Here is a 17,181-nt window from a genome sequence, read left to right as displayed (position 1 = left end):
GGTTAAGATGTTATGTCTTGTGTTGTGTCAGAGCTGATAATAACTTTACAGGGAAGTTAGATTATGGATTTACAAAGGAAGTTTTGGACAGGGAAGATCCTACCTCAGGCAGGGGGCTGGACTGATGACCTGTGGAGGTCCCTTCCAGACCTGCTTGTCTATGACTTCTAGTGCTTTCATGACTTAGGCAGGTGCATGCACGGATAACAACAGAAATTTAGGTGCCAAGGGAATATAGGTACTTACATGCTGGTGGGAAGGGTTTTATGAATGTCACTGGTAAGTAAATGTTGAACTAAGGAGTCTGTGGGACTTCCTCATTTAAGTCCCATTTGTGAATTTAGCGCCAGGTTGACTACAAACAGAATTAGAATGGCAACTTAACTGTACACAGACAATAATTTATTATGGCTAAATGAATGCTTCCCTGCAGAAAGAAAAGGTCTGACATAAAAATGTTTATTTAAACTGCTGTACAGTGTAAATCACATTCAGTTGCAAAGGCCAGACAACACGTAGTTGTCTACAGGGAGTTTTTTTGGAGCCTTCAGTGCTGTAGTTCTTTACCTCCAAATACGATTTTGGTGCATGACTACTAATGTTGGCTGAGAACTAACAATGTGCTCAGCAATGTACAAACATGTGGAAAGACACATCCCTGCCCCAAGGAGCTTACAATCTAAACTTAGACATAGACAGTACTGTTGGAACACATAAAGCCCAGTCTGAGATCTCATCAGCCAGAATTAAAAAGACCCACTTCAACACAAGACTAGAATACCAAATATATATATAAAGATCATATCTAGGGCAGAGTGGTGTCTTGTGGGGTGATACATATTTATATGTCCATACCTATGTCGGTATGAACAAAGTGGTGGTTTGAGAGGGAGGTGACAGTTTTAATTTCTGTGGTGCTGCTGCATAGGCGTATGCTTCCTGAAGAGAGAAAAAGGAAATAATTACCATTAGCACTTCTGCAGAACTTCACACACTGAAGCGGTAAACAATTTTAAGCTGTTTTCAAACCCAAGCAGAAGAGGAACCCAAACTGGAATGCAGATGGAAAAAAGAAGGCAGGTCTGCCGATCTGTATGGAGGCATTGGGCCTACACACTAGGACCACTGATTCTGCTGAGATCCAAAACTGTAATCCCTGACGTTGAAGAAGCTGTGGTTCTGTTAACTTCAACACAAGTTCAGAGTCAAGTTCTGCCTTTACTTCGGAGAAGTAGACCCCTATCCTCTCAGAGGAAAATCTGCTTGAAACTCTAACTTCCTTGTTCCTAACTAAGATTGGCCATGTCAAGAAATCTCTCTTTTAATACACATTCATTTGGAGCAGCTTCAGGGGGGAAATTATTCAAAAGCTGTTATATTCTAATTGTTATGTTTGAATGAGCCGAGAAGGTTTCAAAAGCAGGAGAATCTCTCCAACTCAGTGTTTTCATAGATATTAGACATTAGGGCTGGAAGGGACCTTGGAAGATCATCAAGTCCATGTTGATGCATTCAGGTTAAAGTTTTGCTGCATTTGAATCCTCCTCTGCTTGTTCATACATAACAATTACATCGCCTCTGCTGCTCTTTTAAACAGTTCCCCTTTTGAAATTATTCCAAATGTACATATGTCTACACTTTCTGTCACCCTTGTGCCCTTCCAGTTAGGCCTATCTGTTGAGCTATGACAGTGGCTCTAGTCCCACTTAGAATTACAAGCCTCCCTCAACAGTTGGAGGGAGACCACTAGATGCACTACAACTGATTTCCTGGGGCAACAAAGGACAAAGCAGAAACAGGAGTTATGGTTACAGGACCCCTATGATGACAGCAATAGACTGCTGATGCCCTAACAAATAGTAAAAAGGAAAACATTTATCTCAAATATAGTAAGTATGGAAACCCCACATGGCCCTTCTATAGTTTCTTTATGTACAGAGGAGGCATTCGTGGAAGAACTGATACTTAGATAAATACCCTGCTCCCATACAAAAATATATATAAAACCTACTACATGTTTGATTTACAAGTGTACTGTTACTTTAAAATCAACCATAAAAACAGAGTTCTAAGTTCAAAGTTTCAGGTACTACACCTGCCCTAAGACCCCCCCAACTGTTTTTGCAGTTTAACAATCACCTTTCCCTTTAAAATATGTACCTTTTTCTCATACTTCTTAGCTGTCTGAAAGACCTACAGACCACAGGGAAAACCATCTGATTGTATATACAGTGTTGTCAAATAGATAAAGTAAACAACCTGGGGAAAACAATCTTTTTCTGTAATTTCTTGCAAGTCTAGCATCTTGGGTGTTGCTTGTAACAAAAACATAGCTAAAAAGGTTCAAACAAAATCTCATTTTTTTTCCAAGTTGATGATGTTTCTTAAGAACTTCAAAATCACCAGCTGCCTTAATAATTACCTGAAAAACTTTTTCAAGAACAATGGGTTGTAAAAAAGTACTAAGATTCTTCTTCCTCCTCTTCCTCCTCCTCCTCCTCTGCCTCTTCCTCCTGTTCCTTATTACAGAATAAGGATATAGTAGTTGATCAGAGTTGAAAGAAAACTGTCTTGAAATACAGATCCCTATACTTGCCACTGTGTTATGTTCTAGCCAATGACACTTTTATTAGTGCATAAAACAAAAATAGAACAGATGAGTTTCATGCAGGTTTTTTTACATGCAAAGCATTAACCTAATGGCATTGACAGGCAAGTGTTGGAATATAAAAAATCCTTTTTCAGAAAAGGGAGAAAATATATACAACTGAGCAGTAAATAGATGTGAAAGATTGGAATTTGGATACAAATGTATGCATATATTATGGAGCATCTGACATTCTGAATCAGATAATCTTCTGTAGCAGCAACTCAAAACCTGCATTGTGAAATCCATGCCCAAGAAGTAGGCTACTGCACAACCTGATATTACTCAGGGCGGGTGACAAACCATGGTTTTTATTTCCAAAGCACTCTTTTTGATTTAGTAGAAAGAAGGAATTTCAAAAGTGAAAAAGAAAAGTCCTGGCCTAATAAGAACTGTCAAACAGCCCAAAAACTTATTCTCTGAAAGCTGTCATTACTTATTCCAAATGGTATAGCCTGTGTTAACTCTCTCCTCTAAGATATATTTAGGGAAATATTATAGAGCAGTTCTACTTTGAAACGGGCTTTGTAGGGTTCTATGTTTTTTGTCTTTCAGTGACTTCCACTCCTTTTACAAGTAAAAGAAGTTTTATTTTTAACAGACATGCCTACATTGTCTGGATTGTTAAAATCAAAGGAGAGCCTTCCTGCACAGCTAACAATGAAAGATTCAGCAATTTCTCCAGTTGGAAATTGTGTTTAGGATGTAAATAGAACCCAGTTTGTCTTTCAGATCTGTACTGATTCTGCACTGATAACAGAAATAGTAAAAAATGTGTTTGAGTCACAAAATAAATTCTGAGTGCAGTTGGGAGTGGCCCTGTTGATTATAGTGACAATCTTATAAAATAATTTTTCAAAATAGGTGTTTGTATTAAGGGACCAGACTGGTCATACAGAATCAGACTTTATATAGTCAATATGAACTTCCCTCTGATATAAACAGAAAAGTTAATGTTAAAATTTAATCTTGCATTGTATCTTTCAAAGTCTTGGTTTGAGAAGAATTTTTTTGGTTAGTGCTCTTGAAAACAATCCAAGAAAACAAGTCTCATTTTTCTATATTTTTCTGATCTGAATTTGAAATTCAAGTCTGTTAAATTTGCAATGTCAACTATAGATACTTTTATAAAATTCCTGTGATAGAAGAATGTTTGGAAATGTGCAGTAACAGAACTTATGGGGGTGTCTAAGCAGCATTACCACAGCAAAAGATGAATACATATTCCTTCTCTTTTCTCTAAGAGAAAGTAACTTTTCTTAAGGGCAGAGATGGAAACCAGTGACAGAGTCTTTACAGTTCTAGACATTGGCTCATAAAAGTAGATAACAAAGGGCGCATCTACACGTCACCCTATGGCGACTTAGCATTGTGCTACATCACCGTATGGCACACTACAGCAGTGTTGCGATTATATGTGTCTACATGTGATCGTCAGCAGTGTGCTTCCTTGGTGTAGCATGCTGCTACAGTAATATAGCAGCATAATCTACTCATAGTCTGTGCACGCAGTGCAGTAACCATCCATAGAACCATAGAATAGAAGGACCGGAAGGAAGGGAGGTGGAGGTTATGTCTGTCTGACATAGCTATGGCAAGAGCCATCCAACATAATATTCTGTTCTGTCATAGATTTAAGAGTAGATAGATTTGGAATGACATGCTCATTGTGCTGCTCACTGAGGAGCTTGTGCAGCCTTAATTTTGCTTTCCCCGGCAGAAACAGGAAGGGCTATAACCGTATTTCCTCACTTGCGCACCCCAATTTCCAGCAGCTGATTTTTGGCAAAAAAATAGGATGTGTTCTATGAAACAAAATATGGTAGTCCCTAACCAGTTTATTAAGTTTATAACTGGGAAATGTTAAAGAGATTGGCTAGAATTTGCTAGCTTCTGCTTTAGGAACTAGAGGAAAAAGTATGAGAATTGTATATGCATAACAGGTGAAGACAGTGTCAAAATACTTTACTGTACCTCTGTCACTGTATGTTCCTCCTTTTCTTCCTACATAAAAGGAAATAAAGAGAGATTTAAAATGGTACTTCAAAGAAAGAATGTCAGAGGTCATACAGGTAAAATACAGGTGAGATTGAGACCAACTTAAATTTAAAGCTATTATGTAGAATACTGAGCTATATTTTGAAGTATTGTTTCCTTAGAGATTTCTCATACAACACATATAAACTATGATTCTTCTTTCAAAAAATGACTACAAAATTATAATTATAGGGTCCTGAATCTTTTAACTTTCAATGACTTCCAGTTAAATCTATTAAGTTTACAAGCAAACATTGGGGGTTGATATATATCTAGATAGATATATCTATAGATATAGATATATATTACCCAATTGCCTGCATTACAAAATCAAAGTGGTATCAGTCATGGTAAGACTATTTGTCCATCACCAAGAGGGGGAAAAAAACCTGCATTCAAAATATTCCTGATGGGTTTTAGGTTCACTTTCCCACATGTTGGTTTAAGAGAATAAAAAAGTAATGCAAATTAGATGGTAAAGTAAGGATAAGTGATAAAAAAAGGGCAAGAGAGATTAAAAACTTTAAATATAATTTGCTGTAAAATAGTCAAGCGTTTATTGGAGGAAAGGGGTATTATGAACAAGAAGTAGGAAGATAGGAGGGAAGAGGACTATTGGAAAGGTAGTGTGCAGATGATCCAATCAACAGCTATGAGCACATGTAAAGTGTCTTATTTGGGGAAAGAAACCCCAGTGAAGGAGTCTATATATAGTGAGGAAGGCAGGGACCAAGATTAAAACTATATTTTTTAACATAGTTCTAAATTAGCTTGGCCCTGACTATGTAGCCTACCCAACCTGGATTAGAAACTGGTCTGAATCTAAGACTGAAGTCTAAAATTAAAATTGAACCAGGCAAATTATGAAAACACAACACAGAAGCATCTAGGGAAGAATTCTGTTTCCCTTTGTAAATCTAAATGAAATTATTTTTAGCACTTATACACAGATTGCGATTCTGCTTTCCCTACACTATGGATATGTAAACATGCACGTGTAGACTGAGTATGCACAGTATGCTACACACTGGCCAGGCAGGTACTTAACCATGTTCACATGTCCATTGTGGACATGTGCCAAAGTCATAAAAATATAGCCACTCAGAACTAGAAGGATCCTGTGTTTTAGGTCCAATACCTGAGTGTTTACCACACATGCCCAGGAGGCAGGAAAGCCAGATTCTAGGTCCCTCTTGCTAAAGCAAGTTTGAACCTGCATTGCTGAGTTCCCAGCACTGCACTCTACACACCACACCACAGATCAGGCATTACCCAGACCTCTCTTCAGCATTCCTTCTGAACCTGGCTCTCTGGGCAGCCAAGAGAGCAAAAGATATGTGGGGATTTGAGGAGCAGAGCAAACAAGAGGTTGTGTGCTTCAGTGAGATGGCTGCTGCTACCTAGAAGGGAGCTGAGCTGACACTGGACTCTTGCACCAGCAGGGCAAAAACTTCTGCACTACTGCTGTCTGACCATTTGATCCAGTGCCATGCTGGCTGAGTCTCAAGTGCACTGAAAATCAGTCTGGATAATGCTGGACCTGTATGTAAGGATCAAAGCACTGTACTGTCAAACCAGAGAGAGATGCAGGCTCAAAGCCACTTGGGGTAAAAGAGGGAGCCTAGGACCTGAGTTCGTAGCTTCCTGGGTGGGTTCCCTAAACATTCAACTATTGGGACTAAAACATGGGAGGGTGCACCTTCTCTCTCATTTTTCCAGGACTTGCACTCAGGTATACGTGCACTGCACATACCCACCCAGTGTGTAGAGTGCACCCTTACTCATCCACAGAGCACAGCCAGGGCCAAAAGCAGACAGACAGACTGATGGCAAATGACCAGTTAGGTGCAGAAAAGGGAACAGAAATCTACCCCAAGGGATCTGAATCAGGGTCAGAGCGCCATGGAGCTCAGTGCTAAATGAATATAGAAAGTCAGAATGTCTTCTCTGAAGTTTTTCCAGTGCCAACTAACAAATAGACAAAAGATAGGGGAAAATAGATATCACATCCAAGTGAAATGGTCAGGCTGATAGTCAGTACTGTTTATTCCCTGGGGATGGTTTATTCTCTTGGTGGCAGCCTATAAGTCCATAATGGGTATGCATCAGGAACTGGGAGAATGTCTGGTCACCAGGGCACCCCAAGGGAAGACAAGGTCAAATAGTCACAAACTGCTGGAAGACCATTTTAGACTGGACATAAGAAAAAATTTCTTTACCAGCTGAGTCTCCAGAGTCTGGAATAGACACCCCCAGAAGTGGTGCAAGCACCTACTCTGGACACATTCAAGAAGTGTTTAGATGCTTATCTTGCTGGGGTTAGCTGACTTCCTGTCCTTTGGCAGAGGGCTGAACCCGATGATCTCACAAGGTCCTTTCCATCCCTAACGTCTATGAAATCTATGAAAACGATGATGGAAGGTGGGGTCAAAATAAGTGAGTTTAAAAAAGGGAATGGGAAGGATGACATTGATGAAGTGAAGGGAGAAAAGAAAGACAGAAGACTTGAGAAGAAGGCAACAGACAAGATATGGTAGGATTCATAAATAATGCAAAAAGCAGAGCTTCTTTCATGTCAGTAGGAATCCAAGCCTATGAAGGCCTCTCCTTCTACCTGCTGCTGCAGCAGTATGGGGAATTTCCACAACATGAGAAGTTTCCCTTCTATTGCTGTTCGTGGCCACCCTGAGGGGTTGGAATTGTTCAGGCTCAATGGCCCAGAATGACATTTAGCAGAACCAGCAGGGAGCATGTACAGGAAGGCTGTCACACCCTGCTAAGCCTGAGGCAGATGCTGAGATTGTGAAGTGTTTTTTGTCCAGAAGCTTGGGTCTGCTGCTATGCCTCTTGTTCATCCTCGGTTGTCCTTGTTACTCATGGGAGGAATGAGGGACTGGAGTGTCAGCAGCATGTCCACCCATGAACAGAAGGGGAGGTCTAAGTTCTGAAGTTATCCCTATAGGCTTCTGGCTCCTGATCCTCCTGGGGAAGTAGTTGCTATAGAAGAGTCTTCCAGAATCTGGGTCCTTCCATAAAACTACATAATTGGTACAGTGTGACAGCTTATTCAATCATCTATCAAGAGATCTTTACCTAGCCAAGACCATTCTGGAATGTTTCCACATGACTTGTAGCCTCTAATGTATTCAGCAGAGAAATTAAATGGGCTGGATTATAATATTTGTTGGTTTTAATTTTTAATATGGTTTGAAACAAAGAAGTGAATGGGTTCAAGGTGTCAGTATGAAGTTCATCACTGTGTCTTGGTTTAGGAATGAAATGCAAATTGACCAACCCCGGAATGGTGTTATTTTGGTCTGAAAATACAGAAATTGATCAACATGGTAAACTGAAACTCCAGTGGGACCTAACTACAGTTCAGAAGATGCAACTTCATGGCTGCAAGTTACAGGGGGAACTCATAAAAAGGTCACCCTTTCAGAACATGATACTCATTGGTGGGTTTTAAATTAACTAAAAGGAAAAAAAACAACTTGGGGTGGGCAGGTCAGTGAAAGCATTTGCTCAAAGTCCAGATGCAGTAAAATAAGCAAATAAAATGTGTTAGGCTGTACAATGAATGGGATAAAGAACAATATTGAAAGCAGTTCAATGCTACTAGATACTTTGATAATATACACTCATCCTAAATTCTGTCTATTGTATGTAGGTGGCCCTCCCTAGGCACCTCTAGTCTTTAATATTTTGAACCTCACTTTACCCTGGCGAGGCATGGAAGGGCTATTATATCTCCAATGTATAGAAAAGGAAATGAGTAAAATGAGTTAGAGAGACTAACAGGGACTTGTCTACACTGTGGCAGCAGTAGATAATATGGGATAGAATAGGAGTGGGCAAAACGTGGCCCGGGGGCTGGAGGCGGCCTGCCAGGCCATTCTATCCGGCCCGCAAGGCCCCTAAAAAATTTAGAAAATTAATATTTATCTGTCCCTAGCTGCCTGTCATGCGGCCCTCGATGGCTTGCTAAAACTCAGAAAGAAGCCCTCTGCTCAAAATAATTGCCTTGCCCGCTTGCACTTTGCTGATGGGCTCCAAACTCACAACAGTGTGATGGTGATTCTAAGGTTTGTCCTCAGTGACCCCTTGCAGACCTACCAAAGACTGAGGACTACAGAGCAGGCACAGAGGGGCAAGTCAGGAGCAGTTTCATGGATACATTTCCAGATCTGGAGCATGTCTGGGGACAAGAATGGACATCCTTAGTCTTGCCCTCACTGGGATCTGTCATCACAAATCCTAAATGACTTGCCCAAGGCCCTTCAAGAAGGTTGTTGTAGAACAGGGAATTGAACTAGTCTCCTGAGCTTCCTAGCACCACACCCTAACCAGGACATCATCCTTCTTCTCTTCAGTTTGTTATTCTAGCTTCCAAAAAAAAGTAGGAGAAAGAGAAAATGTGTTATCTAAGAGCTAATATAAGTTCACCGATGAATTTTCATACTACAATAAAGAGGTTTTAGGAGACTTTTTCATTTACTTTGTATCCCTTTAAAGAAAATTAAATGTTGCTGGAGCAGGAAGGTGAAACATAATGTCTGGAAAAAATCTTTAAACAAATCAGTTATTTACCACTGTAGCCACTAGAAGCTCACTTTAAGCATATTACTCTCCCTCCCCTGATGTCCCAAAGACAATATTTTTTCCATCTAAGACTCAGACCTATTTGTAAGAAATGAAAACCAGCAAGGTGTCTGTTGTACCAGAATGACACTGCATTATGTCATTACAAAGGCTCTCACACACAGCTGCCCAATACATTTTAAGACTTCAACAACTTGTTCCAGCACTCTGGCCTCATTTGAAAAACACTGGAATAGAATGCCAGCCAGAAGGGCACGTAATTCAATCCAGCCCAGGGACTGATGGCAGCCTTAATCAGGGTTTCCCCTAAGGCTTGAGGAAAGAACTATTACATGGCCTTCACATGCTGGCCAAATTTAAAAAGAGAAAACAGGCCACAATTTCAGGATGAAACTCAGTCTCTGCTGGGGATTGGCACAAGGGCTATACATTACCTATGTGCTACAAAGGCCCTATTTTGAGGGTTTAAATGGAACATTAATAGGTGCCTAAGCGTTGTGACGGGGTTCTTGGTTGTAGCCATGTTGGTCTTAGGACATAAGCATGCAAGGTTCTTTGGGTAGATGTGATATTGGGATATCCCAATGCCTGAAGAAGGGTCTTTGTGCCTGAAAGCTTGCAAAGAACTCTTTACCAACTATGTAGTTGGTCTAATAAAAGATATCACATCTACACAAAGAACCTTGCCTGGCCTGCCTAAGCGTTGTGAGGAGCTTTTGCATGGGGATTCATCTCACTCTTGAAGATGTAGAATACATTAAGGATGAGAATGGGAGGCAGCTTTCAGTGTATATCCAGTAAGAAAATCTTGCAACCAGATAGGGGGGAAAAAACCCTTCTGTCTTGGCCTTTAGAGTATGTTGCTAGTGAAAGATGTGAAATATCTCAGGCTTAGTTCAGCTGGATGTTCCTGCAACTTTGTGTTTGATTCCACAGCAGGCCCAAGACAATGGCTAAACCTGCAATGAAAAGGCAATCCAAAACCCAAAAAACTATCATCATGGAAAACAGTGGGGGCAAAAGTATGCAAAGTGTCAATGTTTTGTCCTCAGGTCAGTCTGTGCATACTCCCCAAGGACAGCTGGAAAACAGGGCAGTAACTTAAAAACCTAACCAAGAAGGAAGAAATTATTTTCTTCCCTATACATGTGACCATAATATGCACCATGATTACCATTATGGGTCTGCAAGCACTCCACCTCAGTGTAGCTGTGTCTGATGACCACTGAAAGGTAGTAGTATAGACAGCATGTTTCCATCCACAGAGTAGTGCTCTGAAGTCAGTAACCTATAGTACAAAGGTCTCAAAAGTATCTGTCCCTGCAAGTCAGATGAGTGCTTCAGGATTGATCCACAGGCCAGATGAATGGTATGGGACAGGCCTTGTGAGCCTGATTAGGCCTTCAGGCCCCCTCTCCCCCTGCTTTCTGGTCTGGGACCCAGCGAGAAGAGGTCTGGCATTCTGGGCACTTAGCTGCCCCATTGAAACAAGCCACAGCACTGGGCACCATGGGGCTCTCGCCAGGGCGCTTGGCTACAGCCACAGGATGCTATCTCCCCCACTTTCCCTTCCTCCCCATCAATGACCCAGCTCTACAGGATGGATCCAGTCCACAGGGTGTGTGTTTGACACCCCTGCTAGAGCAGGATGTTATTGCACAAGGGGCATTCGCGCTTCTGGAGGCTAAGTTCCAATCCAATCCCCAGAAGTGAGTCACACCACAAGTCACAGAGACAAAGCCTTTATTGCTTGCAAGCAGGTCGGCCTGGAGTCATGAGTCTCAGATCAGCACCGACCCTGAGTGCTTGCTCTTCATTGCTTATATACTTAGTTACAAGTTATTGGAAAATTCCGCTTGCGCAGGTGCATTCAAGCTGCCACATTACAGTGCAGATATCTTCTAATTCAGCACTTCTGTTGTGGTCACAGGCCTTGGGATTTTTCGGCCGTTAGTCTGTGGTTGTCTACTCTCATGTCACAGGACTGGAAACCGAGTTTCAATTCCTAGGTACATACTTGCATAAGCATAAAGCGTTAAAGCAATAATTTTTCCACTTATCCTACAATGTGAATAATGTTTTGCTGTTATGTAAATTGTAGTAGTCCAATGGCTTCTTCCAGAATTGTTTACACTACTGGTTCTCACTTCTGCTTGTGTGTGTTCACATACATGAGCATTGTGATAGAGGCAGAAAGAACAATAGTAGCATTCTGCAGTTTATATCTGTGCCTCAAACCCTGGTATCTGCCCCCTGCCAACACCTATACACATAGCTGACACGTGGTGCATGAGTCACCTCTATTGTTGCATACCACAGTGCTACTAATGAGCTAATCTGCTCCCTGTTCTGTTTTCTACCAATAATTTTTCCCTCAGGTTCTTGCCTTGTGATTGAGATTGGAATTGCCCGGACCAGGACTAGAAGATACTCGTCTTTCCAAAGACAGGAAAGATCAGAACAACTAGTTCCTCCTTTCCATGGTTGTAGCAAAGGTCCCCAAAGCTTACCCACTGGTAGGTCAAGACAGAAGCAGTGGCCAGTGGAATGTCACTAAGGTTAAAGATAAGATTTGTTTTGGGAGGTGAAAAGATACATTAAATATATGTCTGCAATTTTGGTGTAATCATTGAAGACATTCTTTTTTTTTTTTTTTTCTGTTTTTCCTCCTGAAAGGATTGGGGCAACTCCTACCATGTAGCAAACTGGTGAAAACATTGTTAAGTCTTTCTGCAAGGAAACGTGCTCACAGTGGTACAGGCATAGTTTGTACAATGTGCAAACAACAAATTATTTTACAAACACTGCAAATGCTTGTAAAATTGCAATGGCAATGAGTTGTCACTCTAACATAGGCAAGGAAAAGCTGTGAACAAAAGACAAGTATTGCTATTCCAGGCTTGAAACAAACCTTCTCTTCTTGTATATTTATTTCAAATGTGTAATTATGAATATGAAGACAATGAATAGTGAGACAGGTTTACTTGGGGATCAGTTCTTCCCAATGTACAGAGAGCCACACAGTGAGAAGAGTTAAACAATACATATGTTTGGACTGCATGATCTCAGTCTAGCTGTGGGCTAAACCTCTAAAGTCACAGAGAGAAAAAGAAAGGAGAAATTTACCTCCTGTTCTTCCAATGGTGCCTCAGTATCATGAACCTCTGCATCTGCATTGTCTTCTGTAGGTTCCTCATTTTCTTCAGTTACCTCCAATTTTTCAGCTTCCTGACAAAAAAGAAACACTGCATTGTTAACATTAGGAATAGATCTGACTGGAGATGATAATTTGAAGTTTCAAAATCTGTTTTCATTCCACAGTAAACTGACAAAACAAATATTTCAAATCTTTTCATAAAAACAGAAGGTTAAGCCTAATGCTTGAGACACTGCCTTGTGATCAGGAAAACCCAGGATCAAGAGCCTGCCACAAGCAGTGTCCATGTCAAACTGATACATCTCCACAAAATATTTTTACTTCACCAAATTCACCTTCTAATTAAACCTATCAGGAAACACAAAAGAAGAGACAATTGCTGGACAAACTGATTGTTTATATGCTCTCTCATAAAGTCACTGTTTCAAATCATCAAATAATCAGCATGCAGTTTCTTGCTTTATTCATATGTTGGACTATCTGACCTATTTATTTCTAAGTAACTGAGAGCACAACTAGTACTGGTTTAATTTGTGATGGAAGTTTAAATTGGTTAACAGTAACTGTCCAACAGACAGAACCTAACCAAGAAGGTTACCAACAAACTGGTTTGACAGACACTTGGCTGAGATGGTCTAGCCAGGGATGATCCCTGCCTTAATCAGGGGCTGGGCTAGATTACCTTGTGCAGGCCCTTCTATACCTATTTTCCTATGATCCTACCAACAGTACAAGATCATATTTGACCATGCATGAACTATATGCAAGAACTATAAGACCTTGCCTGGGATAATAGAAATGGGATGAAATTTCATAGTACAAAATATAAAGTCATGCAATGAAGGTTTAATTACAGGAATGTCTACTATAAGATGGGTGTTCATCAGTTAGAAATGATAAGGGAGGAGAAAGACCTGAATGTATTAGTTAATCACAGGATAACCATAAGCAACTGATGTGATGCAGCTGCAAAAAAGGGCAAATGTGAACCTAGCATGCCTCATGTACACATGGGAAAATATTAATGGCATCAGTAAGACCTCTTCTGGGATTTTATATACAATTCTCAAGAAAGAGGAACTCAAACTGGAACAGAGGAGTCCTAGAATGATCTGGGAAATGGAGAACCTACCATACAATATCCTGAATTGTTTAGCCTAGCAAAATGTTGGCTGAGAGGAGATGTGATAGCTCCTTATTAACAGGTAACAGGAGATGGGGGTTAACACCAAGGACAGAGGAGAACTATTTAAACTAAAGTTGTTAGAACAAAAACAAGCTGGTATAAACTAGTGGTGTTCAACCTCTGGCCCATAGGCCAAATCCAGCCCAAGGGGCCCTGTTATTCAGCCTGTGGGGCATCCTACAACTGCAGAAATTTGGCAGCAGGTAGGGACTTTAATTGCCATGAGCTGGCACGTGCAGCCAAGCCAGCGTATAGGGTCAGGCTGTGGCTTGGATTCAGTGCATGGGTCTGGGTCAGCATGCCAGATTGCACCTGTGGACCAGCCCTATGCACAGACCCCATGCTTGACCCAGCCTACACGCTGGCCTGTGCCGTTCATCTGGCCTGTGGGGTTGGAAGGTTGAGCACAATGTATAAACTGACCATAATTACATTTAAGCTAGAAATCAGACTTCAAAACATCAAAGCAGTGAGATACTGGAACAGCTTTCTAACAGAAGAAATGATGGCAAGAAACCTAATTAGCTTTAAAACACAGCTTCCCAATTTATTAAGCAGATTATATTATATGGTTTCCCACAATAGCAGGGGGCTAGACTGGGCCCGACACATCCTTTCTAGTCTTATGTCCTACAAACAATGAGTAGAGCAGTGCATTCTCTCCAGGACAAACAGAGCCTTTTTTTCTGATGCTTTTCAGATTTCTCTGCTTGTTCAATTTGCTTTTCAAATAACTTCATCTCCATTTTTGTTCTGAGGCAAAATTCAATAGGATTTCTCTGATACTTAAAGTTATGCATGTGCTGAAATGCTTTGCTTGACAGGGACTGGGCAGGTGGGGTGGAATAGGATATACTGGTTAATAGGAATGGTTTGAAGTAAATTCTGAAGAGGAAAAATGGAAAAAAAACTTGGCATTACTTCCACGGTTTTCTGCTCCTCTCCTGAAACTTCTCCATTGGGAAGATCTGAAATCTCCTCATCAATTTTCGCCTCCTGAACAGAAGAAAATGAACATTATGTACAATATACAAAAACCTTAATGCATGTATATAACTGGAATATATAAATGGAGCATGTAGAGTTAAAACAAGTTTCAAGCTGTCTACCAGCATCACATGTTAGGCCAAGTGATCTGGTTCATCTTTGCACTGTAATTAAAAAGGGCAGTTCAAGAGTTATTTCTTGAATTAGTTTGCCCTTTACACTTTTGGCTTTTGGCTGTGCAAACCAGCACAGCGATTGCAAAATAAAAATGATGCTCTTACTTTAAAAGAAAAATAAAAGATCTTGAAATTATCTTAACCGATACTGCAATGCTGTGCATTTATCATTATTTTATTATTGTATTTATTCCATCTACTTTATTTATTAGATTTATATTCTCAACAAAGTCTCAGGGCAGCTTACAGTAAGAGAACAAACATGGCAAGTTATAAAACAACAGCCAAGAATAAATTATAAAAGCAAGCACAGTATGAAAATAAAACAGAAAGCACATCAGCAATGATCTAACCTAACCTCATTTGCTCCGAACTGGCCCAGACAGCATTTCTGGGTTATGTCCAGTTTTGGGCTCTAGTGGGCCTCAAGATAGGAGGGAGGTCCAGAGCTGAGCAGTGACTGCTGAGAATGACCTCCCACAAATTTTCACCAAGCAACTTGGCATATTTATGGTACTCGCAGGAGCTGGCTCTCAGCTGACATAAGGAATCATGATGGGGCATAAAGGAGAAGGCAGTCCCTTAGGTGTGTAGGACCCAGACTTTTTAGGGCCTTATAAGTCAAAAGTAGAACCATGGAGTGCACCCAGAAAGCTATTATGCTTATGAGCAACCATATACATGCCTGATGCCTGCTCCAACACATGCTAATTAACATGCCTCCCAAGGGCCACTTTAATTAAAGGGGGCCCTGCACCCCAGAACACATGTAAAGATACCCTATGTGACTAGGCAATTCTCCTTACAGATGCTTTATTTTTAGTCAGTCTTAAAAAGGCTTTTTTTGTTAACTTTTTTGGTTTGTATCTTTATATTACTTTTAAAGATCTTGATCCTCTGTAGCTCTCACAAATACACATTCAAAACTATCCCTGGCTAAAATAGAACTTCAAAGGACTCGGGACACAATATTTTACCAGGCACAACATTTCCATTGAAGCTACTGACAACTAACAATTCAAAAACCTAATAATGACTTGTCATCATTACCATTACAGAGCAACACAAAAAAATGTAGGTTATTTTAAAATTTAATTTAATGTTGATACCATTTATGAAAACTGATTAATTTATTAATATATTTTATGAAAACAGAGTTACACTATTCCCTGTGGCTGCATAGGGCATAATTAGGAGCGATGGTCTAAGTTGGAAGAACATTCTCTCTGTGAGTAAGGTTGGAGAGTAGGAAGAACTTCCTCATTATGAGGGTAGTTAAACATTGGAATAGGCTAGTGAGAGAAGCTGTGGAATATCCATCCTTGGACATTTTTAAGAGCAGGAAAGACAAATACTTGATTGGGAGGGTTTAATCAGGGATGCCCCTGACTTGAACAGGATTTTGGACAAGATAACTTCCTGAGGTCTCTCCCAGCTCTACTTTTCTATGGTTCTATAATTTCTTTTCAGTAAAAAGCAGTTATCAGTAAGTTATAAAGCTAATTTAAGAGCACACATTCTCTCTTTTTCAATCTTCTATTCAGAGGTACCTTAATAGGAGAATTGTCCATTTGCAAAAGTACACATGGGACAAAAACCCAAAATCAACAGGCAGCAAAATCAAGGATTTAGGACTGAGTAAGCCCTACACCAGTTTTGTATCTGGTGTAAATCAGCTCTACTGAATTAGACGAGCAATAGCAGAAAGAACCTGTCCAACGTGGAGTGGTCTGCTTTCTGGATTTCCATGGGAATGAAGCTGTACTCTGCTAAATAAACACTGACAGTGAAAAAATGCATTCTCTGTCTACAACGAAGAAATAACTCACTGTTGGTGTTCAAACCTTGCTTGCTACTTAGAAGCCAGGATGTTTGAGTACCTTGCTTGCTCTCTTAAATAACAGACATCTCACTGAAAGAATGCTTCTCCTGTTACAGTCTAGAAAAAGGGCAAAGAATCCATTTCTCTGCACTTCTGAATGCACAGAGATATTGTTTATAATTTGTCTCAAAATAAGGACTCTCATCCATATTCTCTTTCCCACTTTAGAGAACAGGTTGCTTTTATTAAAGTAATGATTGTTGTGGTTCAGTAAAAATAAAAATGTGTCATGAATGAATATGCTAGGGTGAATGAATGAATAAGCTAGGGTCACAGCATATGCCTGATGCCCTCAAGTAATTTTTACTCAGGACAGGTTAATATACCCATTAGGCTTTTTATAGAGATTGTGTTTTTGATTGCTGGTTTCTTTTTCTTTACAATATCTCAACTAGAAATTTCTAAAGAAATTGCTCAGCAAAACATTGTTTGTTGTGAAATGGTAATGTTCATGTAGTGTATTTCTGTGCATTAACAGACACTGAAAAAAGATGGCTGGGAACAGCC

General features: G+C 40.2%; 1 protein-coding gene across 2 annotated transcripts in view; it reads right to left on the bottom strand.

Moving 5' to 3' along the window:
• Nucleotides 1-443: 443 nt before the first annotated feature.
• Nucleotides 444-17,181, bottom strand: part of SH3BGR (SH3 domain binding glutamate rich protein) — a 66,990-nt gene continuing 50,252 nt past the window's right edge. The window contains exons 4-8 of one of the 2 annotated variants that reach the window (XM_090060903.1): nucleotides 14,557-14,625; nucleotides 12,413-12,514; nucleotides 4,622-4,651; nucleotides 2,423-2,519; nucleotides 444-939 (exon numbers count right to left, since the gene is read on the bottom strand). In XM_090060903.1, coding sequence (XP_089917029.1) covers nucleotides 2,463-2,519; nucleotides 4,622-4,651; nucleotides 12,413-12,514; nucleotides 14,557-14,625 — 258 coding nt within the window. In that variant the 3' untranslated portion in view covers nucleotides 444-939; nucleotides 2,423-2,462. Of the gene's footprint in view, nucleotides 940-2,422; nucleotides 2,520-4,621; nucleotides 4,652-12,412; nucleotides 12,515-14,550; nucleotides 14,626-17,181 lie in introns of both variants that reach the window. The other variant, XM_090060893.1, reaches the window with a different exon arrangement.

The sequence above is a fragment of the Crocodylus siamensis genome, chromosome 1 (genome assembly GCF_052110815.1).
Source record: "Crocodylus siamensis isolate JL-2025a chromosome 1, ASM5211081v1, whole genome shotgun sequence".
In the NCBI taxonomy this organism is placed as follows: domain Eukaryota; kingdom Metazoa; phylum Chordata; order Crocodylia; family Crocodylidae; genus Crocodylus; species Crocodylus siamensis.
This window is presented reverse-complemented; position numbering and strand designations above follow the sequence as displayed.